The 23,898-nt window shown below is 39.2% G+C and overlaps 2 protein-coding genes across 15 annotated transcripts in view; one reads left to right on the top strand and one right to left on the bottom strand.

Moving 5' to 3' along the window:
* The window catches only part of Dh31-r (Diuretic hormone 31 Receptor), a 166,410-nt gene that overhangs the window by 31,160 nt on the left and 111,352 nt on the right, over positions 1-23,898 (bottom strand). The window lies entirely within an intron of this gene.
* LOC143214240 (juvenile hormone esterase) lies at positions 12,118-22,703 on the top strand. 2 transcript variants are annotated; one of them, XM_076434995.1, is made up of 8 exons: positions 12,118-12,315; positions 17,274-17,562; positions 17,667-17,852; positions 19,265-19,467; positions 20,946-21,102; positions 21,374-21,682; positions 22,040-22,184; positions 22,247-22,703. In XM_076434995.1, exons 1-8 carry the CDS (start codon positions 12,175-12,177, stop codon positions 22,407-22,409), a joined length of 1,593 nt encoding a protein of 530 aa, XP_076291110.1. In that variant the 5' UTR covers positions 12,118-12,174; the 3' UTR covers positions 22,410-22,703. The 2 variants fall into 2 exon arrangements, with proteins under 2 accessions (XP_076291110.1, XP_076291109.1); XM_076434994.1 differs by having other exon boundaries at positions 12,119-12,315; positions 21,359-21,682.

The following is a 23,898-nucleotide window of genomic DNA, read 5'->3' as shown; positions in this document are numbered from 1 at the left end:
GACTGCAGCCTAGATTGGTCTTTTATCTACCGCTTTTGGCTACTGAAAAACTTTGGAAACGAGACACTGCCCCCTTAAAATACCGAAATTACTTTCTTGCCAACCAAAAATATTGCGGTAATAACATCTCATTCTATAATGATCGATATGATGATTTCACCGGCCATTTTCTATCACCAAGATAAATAAAATCGCCAACGACGCATGCAAATTTGCCATTCGATCTTCGCTGAAGCGCGCGGATGTTCGCAAAACAAAATGGCACGGTTTACGAACGGTTGTGCAATTGAAAAGGAGATACACAGCGAGCAGCATAGTAAACTGACTTTATCGTCGGATCGAATGGCAACAACGATTCCGCGGCGATTCTTTATCACCCTCGCCGACATCTGCTTTATCTGTAACTCGTTGCTCATTCGCGATCCTAACCGACCGCATTGGGGGTGGCGTGGAACCATTTGCAGAACGCAGAAATGTTAAAAGCCGAAGAATCGCCGGCGCACATGTCGCGTGCATTCCGCCGGCCGGTAAATCACTTTTATGGCCGAAATTACGGCACGCCATGGAGGATTATTCAAACCGCGCTCCTTTTCCCGTCATTCCGCGGACGATGCATTTCTCAGTGGTTCTACGAGCGTATTTCCGGACACCATAAATCCCTTGTGTACGCGTACACCGTTGTCTGGAAGTAGACCGGGACTGTTTATCTATTTATCGCGCACCTAAGCACGCGACTAACAACAGACGCAACAGTCCGATGGTGTACGATCAAGATTTCACTCGGCTAAACAAGATCTTCGGAAAGCGTTCCGGGAATTTTTCGACCGTGTGTCCCTTGGATAAACACGACACTTCCCAAGTCTCTGGCGAGAGGGAGTGTCTTGACTTCCGCAGGCTAAATCCTCGTCGAAACCGTTCCCTCCGTGATCTCGTTATCCCGATATTGAAATTCGAATTTACTTTCCCGCATTCTCAAATATAAATTCAATTCCGCCGCACGGAATTTGAATACGAATGCAATATCAATATCGGTTGGGCGACTGGTTTACCATATCGAGACGCAAAAGTCAAACGGAAGAAAAAAATATCATTTGTCGGTTCGCCAGCAGATTTCAATTAATGCATTTACATATTCGAGCGAGCAAACATATTACGTAACCTTGATATATTATTTTATCGGATGTATTCGCGTGATGAATGTATGCGATTACTTTTTTAAATCTATTATCGCATAAAAAGCTAACATTATTTGCTCATCTGCGGCATTCAATTATGCAACGCTTTGCGCCGCAACCTAACCTCATTTCCCATCGGAAGTCTACCTAATCCTCCGGTTGTAGCATATTGATGGACACGGTGATTTCGTGTTCATTATACAGTGACTTCCACGAATGTCCGGACACTGTTAAAAAGACGAGAACTTTTTAAATCTTAGACCATACGATTTGAACTTTTTTGAGAAGTTGGAACAGTTGGTTTCCTGTGCAACGTGAAAAAAAAAATGTTGAGAAAAAATTGCAAGTTGTCGCACTCGCAAAGAAAATGCTAAAAGTTGTTATCGTTTTTTTTTTTTAGAGAGAGAAAGCGTCGAACCATAAAGCTACCGACGAGTAAATAAAACAGGAGCCTAACTCGAGAAGTATGAATGCGATTCGGGTCAGGGAAGAAGAGTGGACGTAATAATCCCGGTTCCAGAATTTCGAATGTCCCACAATTTCTCCTCACAAGCCAGGGAAACCATTTTCAGGAAAACATTCTTTCGCTCGGATCTTATCTTCGACCCCGGCAAAGATATTCCACGGTTCCTCTACGGCGAGAACTCGTTTACTTCGCAGTATCCGAAAGTTCTCTGCAAGTTTCCTGATTAACTTACGAACAAACAACCCGTTCTTTCCCTCTTCCATATTTTTTTTTACTCTCTCGCCCAACGGCGACCGGCCGGAAACCCTGGACGTCCAAAGATTTTCTGCAGCGGTTCGCGTGCACGTCCGCCGATAAATCATCGAAACATTCCGGTTACGATGAACTTTCTTGGCCGCGATTTGACCGTTCTACACAGTTGACTCGTTCTACACCCCCGCGGCTCGTATTTCACCAGGCTCAACCCCCTCAAGAATAGCACAGCCCGCGAATTTTATCGCCCTCGTTGCTTCGAAAAACCGTCCGTGCACGTGGGACCGACTGCAACTAGCACTGGCACTTCCAGACGCCGATTAATTGCGGCCGCGGCGCAATTAAGGGACTGCATTGTGCCCCGCAACCCTCGATCGCCTTCGACAATCTAATTCTATTCGTTCGCTCGTCATTTCGAGTCTACCGCATGTTAAATCGAATTCGTTAAACGTCAGATCTATTCACTTTATCGGTAGGCTGAAGAAAGTAGCAAGTTAAATTTTTCTAATGTTTTTATCACTTCGAGTTTCCGCTACTCATGTTTGTCAGAAACCATAGACATATAGAGATAGACTGCGCGGCCTGTACGAAGCGCTGAAGTCCACAATGGCGGCAAAAAACAAAAATAAAACATCAATAAATACATCAATTGGAAAGAGAGCGCTATGGACCCCGGCTAATGCTCTCTCTCTCACTCTTTGTACCGCGCGCCGCCATTGTGGGCTTCAACTCGCCCATAAGACGGCGCAGTCTATCTCTATATGTCTATGTCAGAAACACATAAAATCAAAGGGACCGATTCGTGGGCCGCGCCGGAGCCCTCGGCCGTCTTCGATTTTCTAATTCTATTCGTTCGAATTCATTAAACATCAGTTCTATTTAATTTTTCATTAGGCTGCAGAAAGTACCATGTTGAAATTTTCCCAACGTTTTTATCAATCAATAAAACGATGTACAGCGTCCAATCTTTATTCAGAATTGATGAAAAATCTGGAAAATTGACGCGATGGTCCGACAAGGATTAAAACAGCGAACGGGGAAAGATGAGAAATGTGTCAATTTAAGGCGACGGACGGCTGAAGCTTATTTTATCAAATAAACGTAAACTTGCAGTAGGAAGGGACTTCGTTTCTCGTCTAGTAAATTATTCACGATAAGCATCATTTTAGTGTGTACATTCGGTTTAGAGATTTTACCAGGACAAATGAGTAATGCAGTCGCAGGTTCGTTTAAATTCATACCGGTAGACACAGATAGACAGCGGAATATTTTAAGGGATGGCAGAGGGCTCAAGTGAATGAGAACGTGTCCTATCACATTATACGCTATCTACTTCCAGTAATAATTTAGAATAACTCAGGTGTCTCTTATCCAGTCGAATAGGTATCTGTACTTTTAATATTCTATGTAACATTCTAATATTAGCCAAGACGGACTTCCTTTCGGAATTTCTTAATAGTCATTTAATTACCAGTTTATCTATGCATAGTTTATCTCTGAAATATGATGACATTTATCTCTTGAATATGGACTTAAACGACTGTAATTTAGGTGTAATTTGAATGTTGTATCGCACAATAATTACTATTTTACGACCCTATTGATACCTAGATATAGATTCATAAATAAAACAACTACTTGCCTCATTAATTCCTAACGACTACAAGTTGAAAACAATACGACAATGTTTTTTAAATGTTTCTCCTTAGTTCTATTTTTCTCACAGTGCATTTCTTTGTTAACTATTTAGCGAGCACGATGTTAAATCTGCGATAACTTTCTCGGAATTGAACAAGATTCGATCGAACGCGACCGACGGACAATGGAAACGAGCCGAGGAATTAGTTCCGAACAAAACAGATTTTTCAACGCGCATAAAGGCTTTTTATTAAGAGCCAGCGACGCGTCCCGCATATAAAATATATCCTCCGTTTCAATTGCACACCAGTTTTTTTTTTGTTCATTGAAACGCCACGTATTTTAATGCAATTCAAGCTGAGCGTGTCGCGCGTCGCGCTGGAAATGATTTCGGACGCGGTTGATCGCAAATTTCAAAAGGCGACCCGTAAATTGTTGTGCAATATTTAAACGCGGTTCGATAAACAGCAACAGTTCCCTGCGAGAGAGGCATGAGCGTGCATTTAATAGAAACTGTAAGGACGCATGGAAAAAGTATGTAATTTCACTAGTAAATGAAACTTCATTCGAAAGTATTTCCTTGTTTCATAAAACAAATGTCTCTCTCGAAACGGTTGTGTATCGCGTAATTTATTATTCAGGAAGTACATTTTGTAGAAACGAAAAATTTGGTATCGTTCGACTTTGGGTAATAGATACAGTAACTCCCACTAATATTCGGACACTCTTAAAAACACCGTAACTTTTCAAATATTGGACTATGTGATTTGAACTTTTTTGGAAAGCTAGAGCAATTAGTTTACTGAAGGATGTGGAAAAGAAATTTTTTCGAAAATTGCATTTGACCGGAATTGTAGAGGAAATACTAAATGTTGCATTTTACAACTTTTTTATGCGGGCCTATATTGAAATTTTGAAAAATATGTTTTGTAGATCTGTGTGGGTTATATGCATTGTGAAAGTTTCATCGAAATCGGTCGATCCGGGGAAAAATGACAGTCATTTGAAAGATGTAAGAATTGTTAGATTTACTGCTGTTATAGTCCGAAAATCGTGAAAATCTGCAATTTTTACCATCTTTAAACGCTCGTGGCTCATTGCAACGTCGACCGATTTTGTCGAAATTTTCCGGATATGTTTAATTGAAACAGATCTACAAAACGTATGTTTTTAATTTTCAATATAGGCCCACATAAAAAAGTTGTAAAATGGATCTTCTAGTATTTTCTCTACAATTCCGACCAATTGCAATTTTCGAAAAAATTGCTTTTCATATCCTGTAGTGAACTAAGTGCTCTAGCTTCCGAAAAAAGTTTGAATCGTATAGACCAATATTAAAAAGATTATCGCGTTTTTCAGAGCGTCCGAATATTAATGGGAGTCACTGTGCATGTAGGGGGTCGATAATGCACGAATAAATTATCTTCCAAGATTTGTTCAAGTGTTTGTCGATCGTTATGATTTGTCACGCGTACGAATTCGAAACGTATGAGTGTTTGCAAGATTTAATGGAATTCTGGTCGCACCTCCGGAAATACGCAACAGAGATTCGAGTAAGCGGTAGAAAAGCTGTGGTTGTGCAACAGCAATTTGCCATTCGGATGCCAATGCCAACGAGTGGCTAGCAAAACATCCATGAATGTACACTGAGACCTGTTACTGGCACGACAGTTGACAGAGTTGAACGTCTGTTGATCTAAAGAGATGAATCTGCTGTGTCATATCCTTCGATTTTGATATTCTCCAAAATCGCGATATATTCCCGAAATTATCAAACATTCGGCTGATGTCAAGTTCAATATGTACTCACGAATCCGAGTCAATTTCAATAACCAAGTTGCATTTCATGGGTTTCGATTACTACCTAAAAGCAATAATGTTCCAGTGATTATATTTGAAAAGTATTCGTCTTATACAAACTGATATCGAACCTCGGAATCAGTATTTACAAGTTTCGAAAAGATACTTTTCGGGGCACGCAGTGGCTCAATGGGTAGAGCGCGCGCCTACGGACTCCGTGGTCACGATTTATTGCCGAAAATCTTTAAAATCTGTAATTTTTACCATCTTTAAACGTTTGTAGCTCATTGCAACGTCGACCGAATTTGACGAAATTTTCAGAATATGTTTAATTGACACAGATCTACAAAACGAATTTTTAAAATTTTCAATATAGGCCCTCATAAAAAAGTTAAAAATTCTACTTTTAGTATTTTTCCAACAATTCCGATCAATTGCAATTTTTGAAAAAATTTCTTTTCACATCATTTAGTAAACTATTTGCTCTAGCTTCCCAAAAAAGTTCAAATCGTATAGTACGATATTAAAAAAGTTATCGTCTTCTTTAGAGCGGTCTTAAACTTTTGTCCGCTATTGTACATACTTAAGAGTACTATTTTTGTTTTTCGAAGTACTTATAGAGAGTTCGAATTCAATCAATCCGAGTTCGAACCCGTTTGCGAGGAAAGGTTTTTATTCTGAAGTGTAAGAATTTAATCCAATTAAGAGCGAGAGCCGAACGAAAGGAGAGGCGTCGGGTAACGTAGCATCAAAGAAAGCATACTTCCACATACCACGGCAATTAAAAGAGAATTTTATGCAGTTCCGACAAAGGAAAGCGGAGCAAAGAGCAGTTTGATACTTCCGTCAACGTTTCGCTGACTCCGTCGCCGTCGTAAAAGCGAGACGACGAGTCGGCCGATCGTAAAAATTCACTGCATCTGCTTATTGATCGTATCGAGCACGAAGAGACCCAGATCGAGTCAAGCGTGTGTGTGATTGAGTGATCGGCAAATATTTAGCCTTTATAAGCGCCGCCCTGCGCCGCGTCGTTGCAAATTGGTTTCCTAGTTCGGAACGCGGCCGGACGAACGGCATCGAAATCGCACGATTGCTTCAGTCTTTGCTTAGCCGGAAAAAGGAGCAAGTGCTAGGTTGCTGCTGGTATTTATAATTCTGTCAAATCGACGAATTTTGAAAAACCAAATGATAACAACCATAACATAGACCTTTGGTATTCACATATTTAAGAAGTTTCGAAGTGGCCATCCTCTGAGCCGATTCAGAGGCTCAAACGTGTTTTGAAATTTTCGGCTATGGGCCGCAGCTCTTCTGGCGTCATTCGGTCCCACACCCGGCGCAGAGATTTTTTCAGCGACTCGAAACTTTTAGGGGGCTGAGCACAGGCCCTGGCCTCCAAAATCAACCAAACGCTGGAGTTCATAGAGTTGAGATCCGGTGAGTACGGCGGCTATTCCGCAGATGTGATGAAACCTGGAAAACGGGATTTGCTACGGTTTTCGTGGATCAAGCGGTCAAACTCAACCAAGAAGTGTATCGACGGGACATTCTCGAAGCCGTTGTACTTCTGTGGGCCCAACAGCACCTCGGCGATCCGGAATGGACGTTACAGCAGGATTCCGCGCCGGCCCACAGGGCGAGAACGACTCAGGAGTGGTGCAAAGCCCATTTTCCAGGTTTCATTACATCTGTGGAATGGCCGCCGTACTCACCGAATCTCAACTCGATGGACTACAGCGTGTGGTCGATTTTGGAGGCCAGCTCCTGTGCTCCGCGCCATAAAAATTTGGAGTCATTGAAAAAATCTCTGTACCAGGAGTGGGACCGAATGACGCCAGAAGAGCTGCGGCCCATTGCCGAAAATTTCAAGACACGTTTGAGCCTCTGTATCGGCGCAAAGGGTGGCCATTTCGAAACTTCTTAAATATATGAATACTAAAGGTCCACGTTATGGTTGTTATTATTTGGTTTTTCAAAATTCGTCAATTTGACAGAATTATAATAAGAAATGATTAACTCCGTTATTTCTTGTCACCCTGTATTTACTTAGTCCCTTGTCTGGCAACTGTGACATCGAGCGCGTCCTCTAAAGTGACGTGGGTCCTTTGCTTCTGGCGCCTCCTCGCTTCTTTTAATTGGAATTCCAGTGTACGAAAAGAGTTTATTAACGGAACGACGATATTTTTAATCGGGATATTAAAAAAATGTTTGTTCACGTTCGATCATGTTCGAAAGACGTTTTTATCCGGAACATGTTCGGTTGGGAATTAAATGAATTTCTTGCTGGATAACGAGATATTCGAAGACTAGAATCACGATGGCGGATAAGGATCATCCGGGCTCGGCAAAAGTGGTACCCGAGATGAGGGGAAAACCGGATATCGCGATCGACGACGGGAACGGAAACGGACACCTTTATCCGGCTCGTATTTTCCGTGTTATTGATTTTCCCGAAACTAACGGCGCGGTTTCCATAGATTCTTATCTCGTGTTTGCTCTACGATGGAACATTTCCAGGACATAGCTTATTCGTGAACCAGAAGTCGAAGATAAGATCAGTTTAAACCCGGGAATGGATATGACTGCGTCTGACAGGACGATAAGGAAAATTTTTACTTTCCTCTCCCCCCGGACTCTAAGATCTCGTCTAGATGCGAGAAAGGTCGGTGTTTACTGCCGACAGAGCCTCCATTTTGCATTCTGCAGAGAGAAACGTCTATAAATCGAAGTACGATTTTTATTCATATCTAGATCCTTTAAATTCGTTTTTCTTGTTATTCACTTGTTCGGTAGAACCTCGAGGATGATCTTTGTTATCAAAATGGTACTTGGTAGGTCTACTGATAATACCTCTTTTGGAGACTAAATTTTGCTTTGAGTTTTCCCACTTATTTGTTCATAGTAACTCGCATTAGTCGTGTCATTGTTGCCGGCATACTTCACGGGAAATTGCATTCGATTAATGTCAGAAGCGGTGTACGCATAGTATGCGATTTGACGTGGTCGCTGAGATGAAATTACTGCGCGATTTGCTTAGAACGAAACTTCCGCAATATGTAACTTATCAGTTCATATATTTCCACAAATAGGATTATCTTGCTTTAGGTATTAGAAGCAATAACGCGCTAACCTATTATTCTTTGGTTGCGATTTGATATAGAGAATATTCAGCAGTATCTTTTTTATTTTTTCCTGACCCAATTTAAGAGTGAATATTTAACGAATATTAATACGTAACGCGATACCGAATACAATCGCGGTAGCAGAAACGAAGAACATTAAAATGTTTTATTCCGCGAATAACAACTTTGCGGTTTTCTCCTTATTTTGGAAGTTTCTTTATTAACCTCGACGTAGTTTCTTTTTAACGGCGAACTAATTTTCGAGAAAGCCACGTTCGCACGGAGTTGGGAAATATTTTGACGTCAAGAAAACTAGCACGAAACAAACGGCGAGGAATTTAAATAATCCGGTTAGGGTGATCCCGTGATAAATCAATCCGGGCTTCGAAGTTTGCAACCCGCTATTTTTTTTTTTATTTCGGTGCGGGATCTCTGGTCAACGGTTTCATAGGGAATGCAGAATTTTATTATCGCGTGCACGGTAATCGCTGTTTCCCTGTTTTCGCGGATGTTGAAATGAGATTCCCGAAGGTTCGTTTATTTTCTGATGCAGTCAACTTTTAATTACTCGCATATAGTATTTACAATCTGAAAACTTTAATTAATTATTTATGTTGGAGTCATATATACATATGTACAGTTAGGAACAAAACTGATCGCACATACATTAAATCAGAATAACTTTTTTACGAATGGATTAAACGACTTCAATTTCTCTGTAAGGTTAGAAGAATTAGTTTAGTAAATGACATATAAAAGATATGTTGAAAAAATGCATTTGGTCGTTATTGCGAAAAATAATAGTGAAAATAGATTTTTACGACATTTTTAGCTGGGTCGTACGAAAATTTAAAAGATGTGTTTGGTCAACTCGTATAAATTATTTACGCTCCGAAAATTTCATTGAAACTGGTTAATTGGTTTACGAGTTATGAACGATCAAAAGTAGTAAAAAGGCCGAAAATCTTGAAAAATGTGCAATTATTACCGCTTTCGATCGTTTATAACTCTTAAACCAATTTCGATGAAATTTTTGGAGCGTAAATAATTAATACGAGTTGACCAAATAACACATCTATTAAATTTTCGTTACTGGTCCATCTAAAAAAAGTCGTAACAATCAATTTTTACTATTATTTTTCACAATTAATTACATAATTACATAATTACATAATTACAATCTATTAAATTTTCGTTACTGGTCCATCTAGAAAAAGTCGTAACAATCAATTTTTACTATTATTTTTCACAATAACGATCAAATGCATTTTTTCAACATATTTATTAGACGTCATTTACTAAACTAATTCTTTTAACCTTACAGAGAAATAAAAAAGTTAACTTCACCAGCTCATTGTGACGCCAATATTAATGACACCATCTTTTTCAAGAGCTCATTTTAAAGGGGAAACTTCAAGGAATATAACAATATTTTTTTTCAAAATTTAAATCACTCCGGCTCCTCATCGAAAAAAAAACGTAAAACAAGAATTTGTTGTAAAGTTTATTTTAGAGGTTGAAAAAATTATTTTGTAATAGCCCAATCCTTTCCGAGTAAAACAAAAAAAGATGTAGCTCAATCTGACAAACAGTTCCCGAGATAAAAATTCGTAAGCGAGGCCTGCTTTCGCCGAAATGCGCAAAAATTGAAAGTTTTGAAGGCCTGCCATTTCTAAAAAATTTCGAAACCGGCAAAATGATGACTTAAACCCCCCCTAATTTCGCATGGACTACAACATATATCATTTAGAACAAAATCGACGATGGTGCTTGCAGAAAGTGATCGATTTGGCATGGAATGACCCACAGTAAGATCTATTTTCCAGGTTCTCGGAAGAACACTGCCTACAAGTAGCGCAGTTTATCTTCACGGTACGAATAAAGGAAGCATTTTGGATGATAAAGTTACGTGGCATCGTCTTTATGTGGGAAAGCTAGTTGCTGTACATTTCGCTGAAAAACGAGGCGAAATAGCGCTAGCCGGTTGCAATAAATTCGTTTCCCTTTCTAAGCAACAGAAATGTTCACTCAAAAGTTCTGCAGGCTAACGCTGATCGAGGAACAAGCTAGAAGAATCAAATGAACTGTACTTTTCAGAATATTGGACTTTTTTCGGATAAACACGGTTATCTACAACGACTGATTAATCAATTGATAGTGATTTTATCATTCGTTTTCTTACATCATCGTTATAAACATGTCTTCGAATCTGTGAGTTTACCGAATAACGATTCATTTTAATAGGTAAAATGCACAAGTTATTTAAAGAGAGTTCTGAAAATTATATTATTCAACAATCTCGATTTCTGAATAAAATTAAAACTCTAAAATATCAATTGAAAAATATCTTGAAAATTCTATACCACTATCAGCACAGATCGCAAATCGCGAATGTCGTCCAAAGCTTACGAATTATCAGTAATAGCGACTTGTCACGATACTCGATATTCATTTCTTCAATGACACTGCAAAACTCGTCGAGTCCTCGCCGTTAATTTCCAATACGTTCCGCGTTAAAACACACATGACGAGGTTAATTAACGATAATTATTTACATCGATTATTCGATCGAAATTTTGTTCTCCCAAGAAATATGTCGCCGAGACGTAGCGATGGGTCGCGGTAGTGATCGAACATATCGGTCAATAAATATAGAAATATTTCAATGCAAAGACGGGAGAGAAAATCTTGCACTCATGTCAGTGTGCAGCAAGTTGTCATCGATTAGTGGATTATGCGATTGCATTTTCCACACACACCCGAATATTCAATCTACTATACAGGGGGTCCTGCAAAATGTCTGACGAGTTTTCGTAGACCGCGGGGCCTTTCAAAACGCGAGGCCGGGTTCCGGGGAACGCGTTGAACCTGCCTCGCACCGGCCCTGGCCATGATACAAAATTATTTTGATTTTGAATAAATGAAAGAAAAATAAAATTCATGATATTACTCCTTTAGTTATCGCTGTAAAAGTTATTACATCATTGCGGAGAAAAAATGTACCATGAAGTATACTGAGAAAAAAAAGTTAGTTGCTTCAATAACACGCGTGTTATTGTAATTTTTTTACTTCGATGAATATCAATGTATTCTTTTCAATAGTATGAAATTTAGAAGCAAATCGTGATGTATTTGAATTGTCTATCATGAAATGATTGAAAATATTATTCGATTCAATACCGTACATTATTATTCGTAATATTTCTCTTTTTCCTTCAATCAGATATGTTGTTAAAAAAATTTGAGAAATGAATTGATTTATACTGGAATTGGTTTGAGGCCATACCTTAGTTTTTTGAAAACATTGATGTCAAGCTATTCGCTTATATGATTGGCGGAAATGGGTTTTACTATTGACATTCAATAGTATTAAATATTCAAATAAGTTCATATGATATTGGCACTATTCAATAGTACATCTTATTGAATCAACATATATTTTTTTTGTTTCGACAAGATTTTTTTCTCAGTGTAGGAATTTTAAAATGAAATTGTAAAACCAGTCATTCTGACTGGTCTGGTAGTTCTAGTGTTAAACTTGGCTGTGAACATGCTTGATCCCATCGCTATCAGTTAGGATCTCGATGGTAGACTGACCGTTTCACTAACTCCCCACTACGCGGTTCATTGGCTCGGGACCGCGGAACTCTTCTTCACGGAGCGTGTCGTGTCTACATGTCAGTTGGCATTGCTGCTCCGACTAGTAGTGTTCATACTGTCAATGGCGCGCGAAGAACCTGTGGTGACCGTGAAACAAGGCCAGCTATGTGGCGCTGTCGACGAGAATGTCTACGGCGGAAAATTCCTCGCGTTCCGTGGAGTCCCGTTCGCGAAACCGCCAATCGGTCCACTCAGGTTCAAGGTGAACTCTCATTTTCATACTTCCTCGCTCGTACTCTCGCTTCCTTTGTCAATCGCGACTCAATTGTCAGCTGCCACTCCAACGCTGCAGAGTTTCTCGCCACTTTGCTTAACACGTCGACTGTTAATTTGTTAAACGAGCCTGGCCTATTTCGTTCGTCTAACACAGTGTTCCCCAAAGTATCGTCTCATCTGTGTACCCCTTCTATAACTGTCGTAACACTGACAATGAGTATTCCCTGTTTAGAACAATCGGTATTAACTCATTACCGACCGGTGATTATTGCTTAATTGTGAAAAATCTATGGTTCATGGCTAAACACTTTTTAATGGAGCCATCAATAGTAACAGCAATTTTCATTGTGAACTATCAAGACACCCTCAATAACGTCATCTATACATATAGTTTCACTTAAGATTGCAATGTGAAAGAAAATTTCTATGCTTTCTTTTGGTACAGCAAAATTGTTGAAAATCCTATTAATAAAGTAAAGTAAAGCTTCCGGTAGGTAAAGTGTTAAGTAACAGGTGTGTACATCTTTCGTGTACACAACAGTAGATTCCTCGACCAGGATTGTTGCGCTAGAATCAGTGCATATCCCCTCCAAACTCTTCCTGTACCCCCAGGAGTACGCGTACCACACTTTGGGAAACACTGGTCTAACAGAATATCATGTGTGCTTATACTGCTTATTAACAATTCGAAGATGTTCAGGATTTACATTGAATAATTTGTTATTGCATCCATCATCTTTCTCTGAACATTCCTGTCTCCATAGGTTTCTTTATAATCTACAAATCTACATAACTCGTCGCATGGTGAACTTTACGAAACTCCCCCCGACATAAATAAGTTTTTATTTGTGCGTGCTTATTACTGATTCAAAGGAACTGAGGGTTTACATCGACTAATTTGTTATTGCGTCTTTATCATCGTTTTTCTGAACACTCTTGACTTCTGCAAGTTTCCTTGAGCTACGTTTTATCTCAACTTTTAATTATTCGCACTTCACTTTCCACATAACTGGTCACATGCAGCGCCCGCTCTAGCGGTTACGTCGCCCCGGACAAAAAGACAAATTGCCGCCCCTTAAGAATGTATATATATACATATATATTTTATTAAATAAAAGTACATATTTTTTATTCCCAATAAAAATCAAATCATTTTATTTAAATTTTAATAAAAGCATTTATTTTAATGAAAGCAAATTTTCTATTAATTGGGTATTTAACACATCAATATTTTTCTCACACTTGCAGCCAAAATGGCGCCCCGGACAAATGTCCGAGGGTGCCCTGTCACATGGAACTTTACATCACTCCAGGGCCCGCTCTAGGGGGGGGGGACAACCCGGGCATTTGCCCGGGGCGCTAAAATTTTGGGGCGCCATTTTGGCTTTGGCTGTAAGTGTGAGAAAAATATTGATGTTTTAAATATTCAATTAATAGAAAATTTCAGACTACCCTTGCCAGACAATTTTGCTAAAAAAAAAGGTCATTTTCTTCAGCGCGGTGCTTAGTGCTTAAAAAGGGGCGGCAGTTCGTTTTTTTGCCCGGGGCGTCGTAACCGCTAGAGCGGGCCCTGATCACTCCAACAGAAATATACTTTTATTCAATAAAATAACCACTTTAATGCAAAAGAAATATTTGCCAGTATGGTCCACACGTTAAAGTTTTCAGATTGTAAATGCGAGTAATTAAAAGTTGATCGTTCGACTGCTTTCTCCTCTCTAGCTACATGTGATACTTTCTCATGCGAGCTGTCTTTCACATCTTTGGGAACACAACTTCGTCCGAGAAAGACTACCACCACTCGTGTTTTTACTTCAATTTGATTCAATCTCTCTGCATCATTCACTCGCGATGGTCTCTTCGAGGTCGCACGCCCTCCGAAAGAGAAATCATTACTGTCGGAATGTGAAGAAACATTTAAAACTACGTGTGAAATGATTGCAAGGTGTGTTCTTTGAATAATGTGTTTCGAATAGTTACCGCCTGCAATGGATTTTATCGTGTGGAAAAAAAGTCTGAGAATAAGAAAAGAAAAGAAAAAATGAGAATAAGAATAACGCTGGCGAGGAACCGAATTCAGCAGAAGAAAATTTCTGGTCCTGTAAGCTGGGGGTTGTTTTCGTCTAATGGTCAGTAAGGGATGAATCATTGGGAATGAAGTTCAAGGATGAGTAATAGTAGATAGAATGAGACGAACTGAAGATAGAAAGAGGAACTGGAACGCTTAGATTACATGAGTGATTAGTCGACAGCGGATCTTTCTGCAAAATTAATATGCAAAATATTACAATATTTTCAAAATCCTCTACAGACAACGTAAATTTCTGTCCAGGTCCCATAACTTTACCTGCTTTCTATAAAAATATGCATTTGCATAAACATCCGCTGTCTAGTGATTACTAAAATGCTAGAGAAAGTCTCATGATTGTTATACAGCAATAATGGTTAATTAAATTTCATGTCGCATTCGTTTGACGTGACAAATCACTTTGAACTGTTCATTATCGTCATATCGGCCGTGTAAAAATGATAAAACCACTTATCTCTTTTATTTCACTCTAATATCCGCTCGCAGAGTATATTTGTTCACGTAACAGCCGTCGAGAGATCACTATGGTTTGACAGCGACAGTAAATGTGTATAGCGAACGACGTTTATAAGCGATCTCGTCTCGAACCTTGAATTCGCTGAGTAGTCGGTTTGCGTAATAGCGATCATAAGAATTATTCGTTGGAAACTGAATTTCAGATATAACCACCAACATCATTCCAGCATTTTCGAAAAAAGGTCACTCGCCACAATTATACTTCGCGTAACGAACATTAAACATTCGCGGTGTTATACTACGAATAAATCTCGTTAACGACGTCGAGTTGTTAGCATGCGCAGCAATTAGAAAACAATAATGGATATATATTTCGATCGTAAAACAATTATCGTGTGTAAACGATGATTTACAAACGAATACATTAGATCCGCGTTAATTGCAAAGTTTCCCAGAGTGACATCAATTCGGAAAAACAAGGCGAGATTTATTCGCAACCATAACACGCGGAACGTACAATAATATCACGCAAATTCATCGAGCAGTTGTAATAAATTAATTACCGGTGAACATTGAATTGCGTTACGCGCTGGCGCGCACAAGGATGCCCCGGGAATGAATAAAATCGGAATCGTTTCGCTGCGATGGTATATTGATGATAAAGCCTGTCTTATCTAAGAGCTTTTTATATTATAATACTGTATCTAATAGTTAGCGGTATCTCGGTTGCAGCAATATCGTGCGTATTCGAAAAACACAGAATACGTACCTCGATAAACAAAGTAATTTATTATACTGGGTGTCTCAGCTGAAGGAGGCCACCTAAATATCTCCTTTATTTTTAATGGCACCAAAAAAATATTTATTGCATAATTCAAATGGTATCGAAGGAGGAATATCATAGGAAGAACCATTCTTTTTGACCGGTTATTTTTTAATCGTTTTTTCAAGGTGATCGTTATTTTTATCGATCGTATTTGCTGTTAATAAACCGATCTTTTTGGACAAAAATCTGCCGACAACTCAGTTTTTCATCGATTCCCAATCATCGAAGTACCCAAAAGATTTTGATGATCTGTTAGTCAGTCAGTCAGTGACAAATTTAGCGATTTTTGACGTCCTATATCTCGGAACCTATTAATGTTGGAAGATGAATGTTTTTTCAATGTTGAGACATGATAGCATTTAACAAGTGTACGAAATTACATCTCTCCATCTGCCTCCAGTGCCGAGTTATAACTCTCTAAAAAACGGCTAAGTTGTTTCGTGTAAAAGAAGGTACATGCGAGAACTTGGCTGATGCACTACCGTGCACCTAGACTGGCTCGTATTATTACAAGATGATTGAATATATGGATCGTGGTGACCAGTAAGCTGTCAGTTGACCGATTAACTATTAAGCGGTCGAGAAATCTGGCACACTACTGGTCGCGTAAATTTCGCGCGACATTCAAATGTCTATATTGTGAAAGAGGATGTTAATGTGCGGTTAATTGGTCGAGTGTACCGGTGAATCGTAATGGACCGCATTATGATCGTTGCTTTCAGAACCTGTACGCGCAGTCTATGTCAACTCTGCTAAGGATCGGCTGTTTGAATAAGATATCCGTATTCGAAATGAGCATTCTGAAAATTATTATTACACGATATAATGACAACATACACTCCGGGACGAAAAGGTAGCACAATTTTGAAATTAATGTAATTTCAATTTTTTGTATACACATAGTTTTAGTGTGTCTTTCTTAATGTATATGAATGAAATGAAACGAAGCTTCATTGACTTATCTATTTTTATTGAATCAAGTAGAATCATTAACGAAATATAGAGGTACGAAATGATAGCACACTTGACGAAAAACTTAAAATATAACAGAATTAATCGATAAAAATAAATGCTCAAGATTTTGTAGGACCTGATTTACAGCTAACGAATTTATCATTCGGTTTGGTAAATATTTATACAATTTTTTAATACTGTTTCGACTAATATTCTCCCATTCGTCGAAAATGCTCTCCTTTAAATCGTTAATACTTTGGAATTGTCTGCCATTTTGGCACACAGGTCTGGCAAGATGTCCCCAACAATTTTCTATAATGTTGAGGTTGAAGATCTTCTCCAGAACTCGAATTATCTTTGAAGAGAAGTATTTCTTGACCGCTTTCGCAACATTATCTTGTTGTAAGATCTGTTTATTTGCAGCAATTCTTACATCTCATAAGTGTTTCTCTTTCTGTTTCTCTTTTTGTCCTGGAGTGTACACGGTCAACCAAATATTTTCATTATTTAATTCTCAATCATAAAGATTATTTTTCTTCCAATGTAGTTATATGTGTTCGCTTATATTCTCTTATACTCTTTTCTGAAAAAAATTATAACTTCCGTTTGGTTCTTCCAGGACCCCCAACCCGTCGAACCATGGATCGGGATAAGGGATGCCAAGGAGTTTGGCAGCAGCTGCGGTCAATTCGACTTATTCTCGAATCAAGTGATCGGCTCCGACGATTGTCTTTATCTAAACGTTTACACGCCGACGATTGACGTGTCCTCGAAACACGCCGTGATGGTGTGGATCCATGGGGGTGGGTTTGTCTGTGGATCCAGCGACAGCACAATTTACGGGCCTGATTATATCCTCCGGAAGGACGTCGTTCTGGTCACGATTAATTACAGGGTCGGAGTCTTCGGTGGGTATTCGATATTCGGTGTCATCCGCACTGAATTTCCACCCGTTCCCGCACGCTATTTTTCTTTAATGCATTTAATCAATTATTTGTTGATCGTTTTTCAGGCTTCCTCAATTTAGAAACGGAAGAAGCTCCCGGTAACCAAGGCTTGAAGGACCAGGTAATGGCGTTGAAATGGGTGCAGGAAAATATCTCGAGTTTCGGCGGGGATCCCAACAACGTAACAATATTCGGAGAAAGCGCTGGCGGTGCATCCGTGCATTACTTATGCATATCTCCAATGTCTCAAGGTACATTTTCGAATTTTCGACGAGCTGCAGAATTTGGAATGCGTCTCGGGTAATGATTTTCCTTGGAACGTCCAACACGATTCTCTTCGAATGTGGAACAGCGAGGAAAATCCTGCTATAGGCATATTTTTATTTACAGGGTGACAAGAAATAACGGAGTTAAACATTTCTTATTATAATTCTGTCAAATCGCGACGAATTTTGAAAAACCAAATGATAACAACCATAACATAGACCTTTAGTATTCATATATTTAAGAAGTTTCGAAGTGGCCACCCTCTGAGCCGATTCAGAGGCTCAAACGTGTTTTGAAATTTTCGGCTATGGGCCGCAGCTCTTCTGACGTCATTCGGACCCACACCCGGCGCAGAGATTTTTTCAGCGACTCGAAACTTTTATGGGGCTGAGCACAGGCCATGGCCTCCAACATCGACCAAACGCTGGAGTTTATAGAGTTGAGATCCGGCGAGTACGGCGGCCATTCCGCAGATGCGATGAAACCTGGAAAATGGGATTTGCTACGGTTTTCGAGGATCAAGGGGTCAAAATCAACCAAGAAGTGTAGCGACGGGACATTCTCGAAGCCGTCGTACTTCTGTGGACCCAACAGCACCTCGGCGATCCGGAATGGACGTTACAGCAGGATTCCGCGCCGGCCCACAGGGCGAAAACGACTCAGGAGTGGTGCAAAGCCCATTTTCCAGGTTTCATCACATCTGTGGAATGGCCGCCGTACTCACTGAATCTCAACCCGATGGACTACAGCGTGTGGTCGATTTTGAAGACCAGGGTCTGTGCTCGGTCCCATAAGAATTTGGAGTCATTGAAAAAATCTCTGTACCAGGAGTGGGACCGAATGACGCCAGAAGAGCTGCGGTCCATTGCCGAAAATTTCAAGACACGTTTGAGCCTCTGTATCGGCGCAAAGGGTGGCCATTTCGAAACTTCTTAAATATATGAATACTAAAGGTCCGCGTGTTATGGTTGTTATTATTTGGTTTTTCAAAATTCGTCAATTTGACAGAATTATTATAAGAAATGATTAACTCCGTTATTTCTTGTCACCCTGTAAAGATCGGTACTGCTGAATAAGTTATTCCCGTCTCCGGAACACGTTGTACCGGTTAATTTGAAGACAGCTTGCACAGATCAGTGAAAACGGGTCACGATTTTGTTCCAGACTGTTACGAAAATTACATTTCAGAATCAGCCATCGTTTAGGCGCATTCTACTTTCGTTATTCCGCTTCTGGATGAACAGGCCATCCTCCTGTTTACTTCTACTCCATTGTGTTGAACCGTGAGCTCGTCTCGCGTCTTATCTTTCCACCTCGATCCCTCGAATTTTCCTTCGGCCTGGCACCGAATACAGAAGATTGCCGAGCTTTACTCGCGCATCGCTTTTGCTTGCAGGTTTGTTCCAGAAGGCGATCGCACAAAGCGGGGTCTCGACGAATCCTTGGGCTATCATAACCAAGGACGTCAAGAAGAATGCCGAACAGCTGGCTGCCGCTCTCGGTAAAGAGACCACCGATCCTCAGGAACTGGTCGAGTTCCTCAGGACGATAGAACCTGCGAAAATCGCCGAAATGCATCAAAAGCTCCTCGTCAAAACGGTATTCGAAATTTGTCGCAAAAGTAATGATTACTACTAAACAGCGGATTTTATGCAATTTCCGGCAAAAACGAATAGGTGTAATTTAAAACAGTAAGAACATTAGAAGAATTTCGAAATACTGTTACATTATTTTCAGTCTATTGAACATATTAGGTCAATCGGAAAGTTCCGTCCGTTTTTTTTTTACAAAAGGTAGAGTTCTCTATTTAAGAAACAAAATGAAAAAGTACATCAATCAAAATATTGTTCATCGTTAGCGATGACTTTTCCCCATCTTTCGGGCAGCAAGCGAATTCCGCAACGAAAGAATGAGTCATCTTCGGAGGTCATCCAGTCAGAGATTCATTTTTCGACATCTTTGTAACAATTAAATCGTTCCTCGGCAAGTGCGCGTGCCATCGACCGAAACAAGCGATAGTCAGAAGGGGCACAGTCTGGCGAATAAGCCGCATAGGGTAGCACTTCCCAGCGAAGTGCTCCTAACGTTTTTTTGACAACTTTTGTGACGTTTCGCAAGCAGAATTTTGCAGATGGTTTTTCGCTTTTCAATGTCTCTTGGCTTGAGTTCATATGGAGCCCACTTTCCTTCCTTGTAGACCTTCCCCAAGACTTTTAAACGATCGGAAATGACAGATTAAACACAATTTAACGCTTCTGCAATTTGTTTTTTATGTTTGACATGGATCTTCATCCACCAATGCCTGCAATTCTTCGTCTTCGAATACTCGTGGACGTCCAGAACGCTCTTTGTCCTCTACAGTAAAATCACCATTTTTAAAGCGTCGAAACCACTCTCTACATGTTTTATCGGAAACAGCATTATCGCCATAAACGTCTACAATCATTCAATGAGCTTCAGATGCAGTTTTCTTCCAATTGAAGCAGAAGATTAACACTTCGCGCAAATGACGCTTGTTCGGCTCAAATTCCGACATTTTCAATGTAGAAAAAAACAATGTTATCGATGCAAGCGTATATTGTTATGTATTGAATTTTATTGAAAGATGTCCAAACTAAAAAGTTAACCTTACTTCAGACGTTATAATTAACGACAGTTCGGGCTACGGCTACTCGACGCTAAACGGACGGAACTTTCCGATTGAGCTAATATTAACTCTTGTGTAGTCAACCAAAATGTATAGATTATTTAAATCCTTCCTGTATTTAACATGTTTCCAGAAATTCTCATTACCAGACTATAAATTCATATATCAGCGAGTAAAGAATAGACATTCAGAGAAATTTTGTAATATTTTATAGAGGAGGATTAACAAATTGCTGAAAGAGATACAGTAAATGGGTGTACCTGGTTGACAAGGCAATGGTTAAAAATGAAAATAAACTTCATTCCAGTTTGTTGCTATTCAGATACAAATTTTTTATTTTGCATAAAGATCCGCTCTCACTCTCTCTCTCTCTCTGTCTAATGATTACCAATCGGGAATACTCTTTACGTGGATTCTGCACATTTTTCAGGGTTCATATGTCATGATCGGATTATTCAGGCCAACTGTCGACAGCAAATCTTCGAATCCATTCTTGCCGCAGCATCCATCGATCCTGGCGAAAGCCGGAGTGAAAGTACCCTTGTTATTAGGCAACACCGACAACGAAGGGAGCCTGTTCGTAAGCAGTAAGCCGAATTACATTTTAATAAAACCATTGATAATGCAATATCGAGCCAACATTTTGTAAGACTGCATTGAGAATCCCCCTTTAGAAAATACTGAAAGGGATCTAAGGGAGACTAAAAAGAATTATTGGACGCTCTTTGCGCATCTATTTAGATTATGAAGCTTCACAGTAATTACAGAATGAATGATGTACACGTAATAATGAAGTTAATAAGTTTGCGTATAATTCACAGTTCTATTTTGTTATATTTATAGGTTTTGTCTGTGCAGACGTGAAGAAAGCCATGGAATCGCTGAATACTAATTTTGAGAAGATCGTGCACCCAGAAATGGACGGGATGATGAAGATGGACGAGATCACTCTTGAGGAGATAAAACGTTTATACTTCGGCAAGAAGACGATCGACTTTGATTCTCGAGTTGACTATGCGTCCTATTTCAGCGACATGATGTTCCTCAGGGGAATTTACGATACCGTGGAACTTCAAGCCGAGAAGAACGTACCCACGTACTTTTATAGATTCACTTATGATCCTGAGATCTCGCTGACCAAACAGAGATTTAACATCGAGTGTAAAGGTACAATATTTCCCATCTACTTAAACGCATTCGAATGTTTCTGTGATATGCAGAATTAATTAAAAAATAACTTAAGTGTGTCTCAATTCATATTGTTTCGCGAATACTTTCGAACGAGCGCAGAACTCTACGTCCGAGTAGTCTTTGCAGAGTTAATGGTACAATATAATTACGCGAAATCAGCAACAAAAATATCCGGGTTTCCGGTAAAAAAAAGACGTGTACGAATTCGAGCAGTGGTTTATGATGAAACAGCAATGTAATTATTGAAAATTGTAGCTGCAAAGGAAAAAGTTGACAGTTTATCTTGACAGTGATTGCTCAATTTCTTGATTCTGGTGTACGTCTGTTTTGCAGGAGCGACGCACTCGGAGGAATTGGTGTATCTGTTTTATCCCTATGTGATGAAGTTAATGGGCCTGTCTCCACCAGAACCCGGAACCAAGGACTATAATGTTATGGAATATCTCACGCAGATGTGGACCGACTTCGCGAAAACTGGGTAGGTCTTTCAAATAATTAGCAAAACAATTATGGGCTGACTGATTCCGTTTCTTGTTCAAGAAACCCAACACCGATGACCACTAATCTCATCTCCACGCTCTGGAAACCGATCGAAAAGGGAGATACCGTGAACTACTTGAACATCGGCGAGAAACTTCGTATGGAGAGTACAAAACTGGAGGAACATACGTGCTATTGGAGGTTCATGAAGAATAAATTGTAATGATAGATCGCTATCAATTGTTGTTTGTACATACGTGTTACGAGCTTCGGTGTAAAAGAATATTTGTAAAAGAGCTACTATTTTCTTGATTGAAAAGAAAATTTGTAGAAGAGCTACTATTTTCTTGATCGAAAAGAAAATTTGTAGAAGGGCTACTATTTTCTTGATCGAACAGAAAAATCGTATAATAACGCTTTATTTGTGGCCTCGAGAACAATAAAAATATACATTGGTAATGAAACGAATAATTTTATATAATTAATAAAGTTTCTCAATGTTTTTCAAGTAACGGTATCCTATGCTTCTTCTTGATCTTGTCCCTATAATAAATATGTTTTCAGAAACTACTTCGTGTTTAACCATCGTTTGAAGTATCAGTGTTGGGCAAATTTTATTTTAAATAATAAATAAACGTGTGATTTTAATTGCAAATAATAACTAAACTATTTAATTAAAAATTATTTAAATAATTCCAAAAATGATGTATTTATTATTTCTTATTTGCAAATAAGAGATTATTTATTATTTGGATTGAGGTGGAAATCAATTAAATAGTTTTGGGTCTTCTCTTATTTCTTATATTTTGTATATGCATACAATGAACACGTGGCGAAATTAATATCCTGTTTACCCGTATGTAAGTATAATGTTTACGTAAATACAACTATTTTTTGTACCAATTTGCTTGGGTCTGCCGCACGTGTTGTCTATCTGTCGGAGTTGAAGTTGTCGGAGCGCGGTGATTGTAAATAGTCGGCCGATTCGGAGCTGATCCGTGCGCGTTTTTTTCTCTGCTACAGCAACCTTTCCAGGTATACCGCCAGTGGTCGGGCTCGTCCGGAGGGCGGATTAATGAATGAAAATACAATTTAATTTATTATTCGTTAATACAAATAATAATTGCAAATTGTACTTGAAAATAACAATTAACTTTATTATTTTAAATAAATTCATTTAGACTTGCTCAAATAATGAATAATTATTTTTTTTCTTCTATTTAAATATCCAAATACCAAATAACTTGTTGCTTAAATAAATTTATTTATTGCCCAACACTGGGCAATTGAACAAATAATTCTTTCGGCATAAAAGATCAATCTTGACCTGGTCAAGTCATTGACTGGTCCATCTTTTGTCCGCCATAGAATCTCGTTGAAGAAATTAAAACAAGAGAACTGTTAAACGAAGTGAATAATATCATTCTGTTATTTTGATCTTGTTGAAACGATCGACGAAACAATGCCAATTGTATTTCGTAAATGATTCACACAACTGCTGCAGAGAATCTGAATTTTGCGGAAAGATCTGCATCGATATCAAACAAGTGGAATAACTATAATTTGGCGGTGAACGGGGCGGCTGCAGGAGGAAAATGATAAATTTAGAAGTAGAGAGTGTGGGCAAATCCAGTTGCGTCAGGTATCAGATATGTGGATTAGTCATCGGTGCAGGGAGCGCAACAGCGAGTACAATGAAACGTGTTATATTT

The sequence above is a fragment of the Lasioglossum baleicum genome, chromosome 12 (assembly GCF_051020765.1).
Source record: "Lasioglossum baleicum chromosome 12, iyLasBale1, whole genome shotgun sequence".
Taxonomy (NCBI): domain Eukaryota; kingdom Metazoa; phylum Arthropoda; class Insecta; order Hymenoptera; family Halictidae; genus Lasioglossum; species Lasioglossum baleicum.
The sequence above is the reverse complement of the archived record's forward strand: the minus strand, read 5'-3'. Positions and strand labels throughout refer to the sequence as shown.

Coding starts and splice junctions, on each gene's coding strand:
- LOC143214240 (XM_076434994.1), top strand. CDS start 12,175: ATGGCGCGCGAAGAACCTGTGGTGACCGTGAAACAAGGCCAGCTATGT. Junction 12,316..17,273: donor TCGGTCCACTCAGGTTCAAG/GTGAACTCTCAT, acceptor TGGTTCTTCCAG/GACCCCCAACCCGTCGAACC. Junction 21,103..21,358: donor AGGGAGCCTGTTCGTAAGCA/GTAAGCCGAATT, acceptor TTATATTTATAG/GTTTTGTCTGTGCAGACGTG.